Below are 9493 nucleotides of genomic sequence, written 5' to 3'. Positions count from 1 at the left end.
TCTGTGGCTGCGAGACGACTGCCTTGATAAGACAGGAAGGGGTGTGTGTGTGTGTGTGTGTGTGTGTGTGTGTGTGTGTGTGTGTATACTATATACACACTCTTATTTGTATTTAAACACTGAACTCCTTCTGACTACGTTACTCCATTCTGTCACATCTCACACGTGTGTTTTATTTTTATCATTATAATTATCCATGACTGTGTCCATCAGTTTGTTCCTAATGACTTTATATTATATTGTTTTGGGGTTTCGCTTTTTAATTTTAGACATATTTAATAGAGCACCAAATGTGGATTCATCCACCGCTGAAAATAGTCCCCAAGAAATGCATCTATTTCCTACTTTTGAGTAATGTTTGCTAAAAAAAACTACAGTACACAGCTGTTTTCAGAGACTACTTTACTTGAATTACTTATTTTAAACCCATTTTAAATATAAAACTATAAATCAGTGACCACTTTTTAAAGGTTAACGGTTTTAAATAGGATTCAAAATGCCTAATTTATCACCTTGAACATCAGTTTTTATATTTTATTTGAAGTGACCCTGCATATATTTGCTATATTGTGACATTTATCCAAATTTAAATACATCCTTATATCCTTAAATATTACTGATAATGATTTCCACAGTTTAAACAGTGAGCATCCAGACTAAACTTCCTCCAGGTTTTAGGTCAACATTTGCGTGTGGAGAGAGAGAGAGAGAGAGAGAGAGAGAGAGAGAGAGAGAGAGAGAGAGAGAGAGAGAGAGAGAGAGAGAGAGAGAGAGAGAGAGGGTTGACCCATCTTACAGGCTTTTTAATACGAGTGGACAGTTGGATAACAAAAAGAAAACGGACAAATCTGAAGTTTGAAGCGGGGGGGGACAAAGGCAGCGTCTGCAGGGACAGATGCTGCAGCAGGATGGTGCATGCTAATCAGTTTGTGTGTCCGGAACAAAAGGAGGGCAGCTGGGCTACTCGGAGCCGGACAGACCCGCCTGTCAACCGGCACCGCTGCTGGAGCCCTGCTTAGGATAATATATAACACACACACACACACACACACACACACACACACACACACACACACATACATACACACACACACACACACACACTCTCTCTCTCCCTGGAGTCATATTTATCATGTCTCTATGGTGGTTTATAAAGTAAAATAAGCTATGAATTCAGTACTAAACACACTTTAAAAAGGTGCTGTACAAATATTAAAGGGTTTTAATATAAAGTGACAAAAATAAAACATGAATTTAGAGCTGAAACAGTTAATTGGCTCATTATAACAAACAAAAAGGGATCTAGTAATAATTATTCAAGCAAGTATTTTAAGGTTTTGACTTCCTAAATATGAGGATTTGTTGCTTTTCTTTGTCTTAAATGACAATAAACTGAATATATTTGGCTTTTGGACATTTAAATATGAAACATTAGACTAATAATCGATTAATTGGTCATGAAACTACGCAGACAATACCACAAATGAGCTAAAATCAGCTTTAAACTCACAATAAAGCATCTCAGATAAGTTGTAGCTTTCATTGTAATAAGGATTACATTAAGTAGTTTGTATAATGGGATTGTTTGTGGTGTAAGGAAAGGGGAAAAAATGAGTTATTCAGCATTTATGATTAAAAAAAAGTCTTCATGATGTAAATAAGTTGATTTTAGGGACTTGGTTTAAAGTTAAAGAAAAGTTTCAGTTGATCAAGTGTGTCTTAAAACAGTATAGTCCTCTCTGTAATCATTCCTCCTGTTCATACTCACTATTAAAACCTTCTAATGTGCTTTCAATGTAAAGTGATGGAGGACTAAATCATTATAAAGTAGATAATCAGCTTGTATTGAGCTTCATCAGTGTGAGTTATTATACCAAGTGATATCTGACACATTTTAGCATCAGATTCTCCTCTTAGTGTTTCCTGTTTCTCTGTGGTGGAAGTATAGTAACAAAAAGACTTTGCTACTAAAAACACTGTAACGTTGAAACATAGGAGATGAAGATTTGACTCATATTAGCGTCACATTAAACTTTTACACACTTTATTTAACACAGAAAGAGGACTATAAGGATTTTCTAATGTTCAGTATGAAAAGGAGGAATAATTACAGCAAGAAAAACAGGTTTTAATGTTCATTTTAAGCTCCTGACTGTTGATTTTAAGACAGGCTTTGAACTAAATGTGTGTTTAAAGTTGAATAAGTGGAGGAAGTGTTGTGTAATCTTATATAACGCTTTTACAATAGTCAGCATTTATGATTCAGATGAGTAATGCATTTATAAAAACAGCCCATTTCTTTTTATAACTCGTTTCTTTTACAGCATAACTCAGTCTATTGTTGCTACATAGTACAGTTCAGTGTAACAATGAGGGCAAACTTATCTTTTATCTACTTACCAAAGTTACACAATGTCCAAACGCTGCTTTCCTCTCCGGTTACCGACAGGGTTTAACGTGGGTTTTTAGTTGTTTTTACGCGTTTTACCGGTAAAAGCCTGACTAAACCGAGAACTGTAACAGCAGCGTTTCCTTTCCTCTCTACACTGAAATCAGCTTTCAGCATCCTGAGCAAGACTTTCGTGTAAAAACAACACAAAAAAGAGATTCCTAGGATGGCGACGGAAAAGCCCGCCCTACTCTGCCTCTGATTGGCTACGACTGGCTGCCGTCATTGGTTGGATTGGTTGGTGTTGGATTAAGAATGTTACGATAAGCCAATCATAAGGAAGAGTAGAGGCGGGTCTTACGTCGCCATCCTAGGAAACGTAACGTGCTGTGTTCACGTACTGTTTGGATTTGTGGGTTTTCCTGAGTTGTGAAATCGGCTTTTTCGACTTCGGTGCGTTCATGAAGAGACAATATAGATATACGTGTTGTATTTTGTTCTAGACTTGTTGCAGCACCATTACACTCCCTAAAACCACTAACATATTGCGTTACTTAACTTATTGTCAGTGAAAATGCCAATAAGTCCTGTTTTATTAACAAATCTGGGTCACTATATACGTGGATAACGTGAATAGGCAAAACGTTTGTGGCCATCAACTCAACTTTTCACGTTTCTGCGTAAATGACATGACGTCAACAATTGTACCAAAATTATTCGTCAACTTTCCAAGTAATGAATTTTGAGTTTTATCAGGTAGGAAGTACTTTTTGTTTTCCGATTATTCAGCTACCACGTGCCACATCACTTACTTCCGGTGAGTCTTTCAAAATAAAAGACAATGAATCACTTGGGTTTCTTAAAGGCGATTGATTGCAGAGTTGCGACAAGTAACTGAGTGATACTGATCACTTTATTAGGAACATCTGTGCAATCTAATTCAATCCAATACAACAACTCTGCTTTATATTCTACTTTTATGAAATTTATATATTTTTAGTGTTTGTTAACTTTGTCAAAAAAGTGATAATTTTACTTTTTGTTTATTACTGAGGTCGTACTAAGTGGCAGTGACACACTATGGTGCATTATATTGACTGGTGTTCCTAATATTTTGTCCACTTTCATCTACGTTAAATGGAGTGGACAAAATATTAGGAACACCAATCCATATAATTCCTTTATTAGTCCCAAAATGGGGATATTTGCATTATTACAGCAGCAAGTGGACAGTAAAAGTAGAAGAGCATCAATAAGAAAGAATAAAGAACAATAAATAAGTACAAAATACAATAACAATAACAGTAGAAATATATAATAAATAATAATAATGATAATAATTGTGACATTATTTACATTATTTACAACACAACAGTAATATTGGTATTGAATGGTAATATACTGATTTCTTCTATTATCTTCTATCAGTTTTTTGATGTCATGATTTTACAGCATGTTGGTTTTAATACTACAGACATGTCTTACAGTCACAGCACAAAGAAGAAAAAAAGTAAAAGCAAAGAGGTTGAATGTGTTTAATGTGACCTTTTGATTTCAGATCAATAAGATACCAAAGACACAAATACCTCCACATCCTCTGCCTCATGACTCATACTGTTTCATCTTACAACACGAGCTGAACTCCAGAGCGGCTATCTTTAGTTAGATATTTAAATGAAATGAAGAAACATTTGAATATTATTACAAAAAGGCAAAACTCAGCGTGACACGTTGTGCAAACACGCAGATCAGGACGAACCAGCAGAGCAGCGTTAAACTTCCTGTCTGAGTCATAAATCCTTCATCTGATCTGACTGTTTCAGGCTATGTGGAGTTCATATTTACCCTTTTTATTGTTTTCTATTGTCTGTTTTTGCACAAACAAACAAACATCTGCAGCCTCTGACACTCTGATGTAATGTTGTGTTGTGTTTTAACTCCCAGATGTTACAGAGGTGATGTTTGCAGTGTGCGAGGCCATCTAGTGGAATTATGAGGTAGTGCATGTGATGCTTAGAGGTTTTATAGAAGTAATGTTAATGAAAAAAGGGAATATGTTGCTTCCAACAGTGTTTAAATGAATGAAAAAGAGACTTAAAATAAACATGAGACGTTTGGACTGTATGTATACTGATTTTTGTTGCGATTACATTCAGTTGAACGATTAAAAGAGTCAAACTGCATGCGAGTTACAGTAGACATCACACATGATATTAAATCAACAAATTTTAATCCACTCAGACTCTTTTCATATGTTCCGATATGAGCCGACATGAGCCGATGCTGATTATTAAAGAAAAAGAAGAAGCCAAAAATCCAAAAGTCGTCCCGATGAATGGGTCGACCTCTGCTTTCATGTATCCGTCACTGTAGGGGACAGATGATAGGACTAAAAGTGGGAGGAGGAGGGGGGGGCAGGCAGGCAGGGAGCTGATTGGCTGATAAGAGGACACACAGGGGGGCAGGACAGGTGAGCAGCTCAGGAACACAGAAACAAAACAAAAAACTAGGAATTGAAGGAATACATGAGTAGCAGTCTAATCACTGAGGGTTAAATATCAGTTTATGTCTTTATGTCTTTATTATCATCATGTTTCTTTATAGAAGGTGTTGATTAATGGCTTTAATGGTTATAATGACACCTACCATTCATTATTGTTGCATCCTTGCTTATATTCACCTGTTGTAAATAAGAGATTATAATATGTATGTACAAATGGTAAGATATCTAAATGGATGAAGGAATACATGAGCTCTCTGTAAGAGTTAAATACCTGTTTGATTGTATTATAATGTTTCTTAATGTCTTGTGACCTGTAGATGAATTATGACACACAGATAAAGACAAATAAAGCAGCCTCTCCTTTATCAAATACAGTTTTACCCGCGCAGGTGAGCAGCTCAGGAACACACAGCAGGAAACAAAACAAACTTTCAGGTTGATTGACTAATTATAAAGGAATACATGAGCTCTCTGTAAGGGTTAAATAACTGTTTGATTGTATTATAATGTTTCTTTTACATTGTGTCTTGGTCTGCATCTTAATGAAAACACTTTGAACTGACTTGTAGATGAATTATGACACACAGATAAAGAGAGATAAAGCAGCCTCTCTTTTATCAAATACAGTTTTACCCGCTCAGTTCTGTTATTGATGTCATGAACCGCCAAATATATGAAATTTCACCCGCGTAGTTTGACATGACAAGTTTTCCTTCGCATTGTACCCTCCCACATTACGTGAAGAGATGTGGGCACTCCCACTTCAGAGCGCTTCAGTCATTCATTCAACCCGACAGACAGACCCTCAGCTCCGGTCCTCAAACACCTGTCCGACCCCCCGGGACCAACCTGCTCACACTCTCAGGTGAGTTAAATCCTCTTGTTTCCATCACTGTGACCTGCTGTCACTGCTGCTACTGTGGATTGCTTTAGTATTTTTTTACGCGCTATAATCTTGACTTTTTGGCGCCTTAATTCGTTAAAAATCGCGCGTAAATGATTCAAACTGACCATCGGGCATTAGATGTTAATGTATTCACAGTTAAAAGCAGTAAGCAGATATATTGTTATTCTCTCACTACTCACTGTATGGTGTTTAATATCCTTTAAAAGAAAAGTCAAACTCGAGCACATGTTGAAACGAAACGTGTCCTTAGTACGCCTACTTTCACTTTGTTCTCTGTGTGGAGGATTTTCAGTATAAAAGCTTCTGATAAAATAAAAATAAGTTGCTGACTTTTGTTCACAAACTGGGTTTAATATGTTAGATAATGTCACATAAAGGATGTAGACAGGAAATATGGTAGATACAGTTATGGTGCACGTGCTGCTGACGAAACTATAGGTGAGTCATAACTTCTGTATTACTCTGAATCATGTTTAAAGGAACCTCATGTTAATCAAACAAAATAAAAGCTCGGGGGGTTGGTACAGCTGATGGAAACTATAGTGACTGGTAGTTATTTCATTCAGTGGAGAATAATGTGGACTTAGTGTTATTATTATTATTATTATGAACGTAGATTAGCAGCGTTGACACTGATGTTACTGTCTGTGTGTTCAGAGGCTCATCAGAAGAAACAGGATGTGGAACGAGAAGAAGCAAAATCCACCTGCTGACCGGTGAGTCTTCATGTTTTATATTAAACTGATAACATTGTCATATTAAATCCTCACATACTGATCATATTCTACATCCTCCTAGTAAGAATCCACTCATAAAAAGTGTTTATACCACATGTTGAACCTCAGATGTGTTTAGAAAGCATCAATAGTCAATAATGTGACTGATCAATAAATGTGATTAAACCTTGATTCATGTGTCAGAGAGCAGAGAGACTAAACATCTCCTATCACACATTATCATGTCCTATTTTACCTCAGACATGAAAATATAACATAGACATAATGATGGAAATGTCTCTTTATGGTAGTTTTGAGTCTCTTTAGTCTCTCCATCTCTACGTTACCATGGTAACTAGATGGCAGCTGTAACTCAAACTAACTGTTGGTTGATTTTAATCATTTGTATGTCTCTTTTTGGTGGTTAAATGTTATTTTCTATGTAAAGGTAAAATGAGCAGAGCTTTGTGGAAGTTTGGGGTTTATTGTAGAACCATTAGAGCCATCAGTCTTCACTGCTACATCATAAAAAGAAATCCTCATAACTACTATCTTATTAAAACTATTAACTATTCATTTCACTAAAACACATGGACATAGATACAGAGATAATCTGACCCAGAACAGCCTCAATGGACAAACATTAGTAGCATCTATAACATTTTTAAGTATTTTTTATTTTTGTGCATTTTGGGCCACTTTAGGAAATGTCAATCAAATTTCAGAATAAAAGACATTTGGGGTGATTTTTCAAGCTGTTAAATGTCAAAACAGGTCAAATTTGATTAATCTTATTGATAAAAAAGACATTTACAATTACTATTTTATGGTCCAGGAGAACATTTTATAGAATATGTTGAATTTGTTTGATAAACACAAGTCAAATTTATACATTTGCACTCATAAAAACATGTATCAGCTGCACAAAAAGTGAAAAAATGATGCATTTAATTTACATTTTTATATACTGTGGGTCAGATTAGGCAAAGTCTGGCTAATAGAAATGGGTAGAAGGTGATTTTACAGCTCTTAAATGTAAAAATGGGTCAAATTAGACTCTGAATATTATGTAAAAGTTAAATAAATCATGTTTTTTTTTTCTTCCTCAGGGGTCAGGCTGTCGGCATCATCATCTTCATCCTCGGGTTGGGAACTCTGCTGCCCTGGAACTTCTTCATCACGGCTTCTCAGGTTCGATCTTTTAAAGTAACTCATCATTAATAACCTGAGAGCGTCACGTGTCAGATGATTAATAACTGATTCTTTTCTTTGTGTTTATAGTATTTTAACGGACGCCTCACGCTACCCAACGTCACCGCTAACGGCACATCGGGCGTCACCACTAAGAACTACAACTATGACAGCTGGATGGCGCTACTCTCCCAGCTGCCTCTGCTGATGTTCACTCTGCTCAACTCTTTCCTCTATCAGCTGTGAGTTCATGACTTTAACTTTCCATCAACAGTATAACTCCTAACTCCTAACTCCTAACTCTGACCCTGACCCAATGAATTTAGAGAGAGAATATGGTGGTAGAGTCTCAGTCAGTCCAAATGTTTCTATCACTGGTGAAGCTTTAAAGCCTGCTGGACTCTAACCTGTGACTTTAATAAGCTTTTAACCCTCCTGTTGTCCTCGAGTCAAGGAAGGAAGGAAGGAAGGGAGGAAGAAGGAAGGGAAGGAAGGAAAGAAGGGAAGAATAAGGAAGGGAGGATGGAAGGAAAGAATGGAAGAAGAAGGAAGGAAGGGGGAAGGAGGGAGGAAAGGAAGGAAGGAAGGTAGGAGGGAGGGAAAGGGAAAGGAAAGGAGGAAGGAAGGAAGGTAGGAGGGAAGGAGAGAGAAAGGAAAGGAGGATGGAAGCAAGGTAGGAGGGAGGGAGAGAGAAAGGAAAATAGGAAGGAAGGAAATAAGGACAGAGGAAAGAGAGGAAGGAAAGAAGGAGGGAAGGGAAGAAGAAGGAAGGGAGGAGGGAGAGAGAGAGAGAGAAAGGAAAAGAGGGAGAAAGGTAGGAACGAAGGAAGGAAGAAAGGTGGATGGAGGAAGGGAGGAAGGGAGGAAAGAAGGAACAGTGAAAACAGACGGGGTTAATTTGACCCGAAAGGATGACAGGAAGTTTAATACATCGTTATTTATTATTATGCTAATTTTAATAAAGAGCTTTTAGGAGAATAAAATGAAAGTCTTCTTCTTCTTCTTCTTCTTCTTCTTCTTCTTCTCCTTCTTCTTCTTCTTCTTCTTCTTCTCCTTCTTCTTCTTCTTCTTCTTCTTCTCCTTCTCCTTCTTCTTCTTCTTCTTCTTCTTCTTCTTCTTCTTCTTCTTCTTCTTCTTCTTCTTCTTCTTCTTCTTCTTCTTCTTCTTCTTCTCTCTCTTTAGGGTGAAAGAGCGCCTCCGTGTGTCCTTCAGCCTCATCACCATCTTCTTCCTCTTCTGCCTCACCGCCGCTCTGGTCCAAGTCGAGATGGAGCCGGACACCTTCTTCTCCGTCACCATGGCAACCATCTGGTTCATCAACAGTGAGTTTACACCTACCTTTTCTTAAAATCTGACTTTCAATTGAACTTCATTTATTTCTATTCTGTTTATTTATTTCCTTTTAATACTCCTCCTCACATTTCTGGTTTCACTCACTTTACTCTACAGTTTATTCTTTCCTTATTATATATTTTTATTAATTTTTTAATTTTTATTCTAACCGCTGGTGTTTTTATTGAGTCATTATTTTGTTTTTTATTTTATTTATTTTAATTCAGTATTTTATTTTAGATTTAAATGTTTTTATGTAATTCATTTTTTATATTTTATTGTAATTTATTTCTTATTTTTAAATTTAATGTATTTTTTTGTTTATTTTCTATACTTTATTCTATTTTATGGTATTTATTTTCATTTTTAAAATTTTTTTATTTATTTATTTATCTTTTTTTATTGTATTTTAATTCTTATTTTTAATTTCTATATTTTTAATTGTATATAATTGT

General features: G+C 36.1%; 1 protein-coding gene across 1 annotated transcript in view; it reads left to right on the top strand.

Moving 5' to 3' along the window:
* The first annotated feature begins 5704 nt into the window (after window positions 1-5704).
* Window positions 5705-9493, top strand: part of LOC128376817 (equilibrative nucleoside transporter 2-like) — a 12070-nt gene continuing 8281 nt past the window's right edge. The window contains exons 1-5 of the mRNA XM_053336674.1: window positions 5705-5757; window positions 6457-6515; window positions 7625-7706; window positions 7797-7948; window positions 8889-9028. Coding sequence (XP_053192649.1) covers window positions 6478-6515; window positions 7625-7706; window positions 7797-7948; window positions 8889-9028 — 412 coding nt within the window. The 5' untranslated portion in view covers window positions 5705-5757; window positions 6457-6477. The remainder of the gene's footprint in view (window positions 5758-6456; window positions 6516-7624; window positions 7707-7796; window positions 7949-8888; window positions 9029-9493) is intronic.

This window comes from Scomber japonicus, chromosome 2 (assembly GCF_027409825.1).
Source record: "Scomber japonicus isolate fScoJap1 chromosome 2, fScoJap1.pri, whole genome shotgun sequence".
In the NCBI taxonomy this organism is placed as follows: Eukaryota; Metazoa; Chordata; class Actinopteri; order Scombriformes; family Scombridae; genus Scomber; species Scomber japonicus.
The sequence above is the reverse complement of the archived record's forward strand: the minus strand, read 5'-3'. Positions and strand labels throughout refer to the sequence as shown.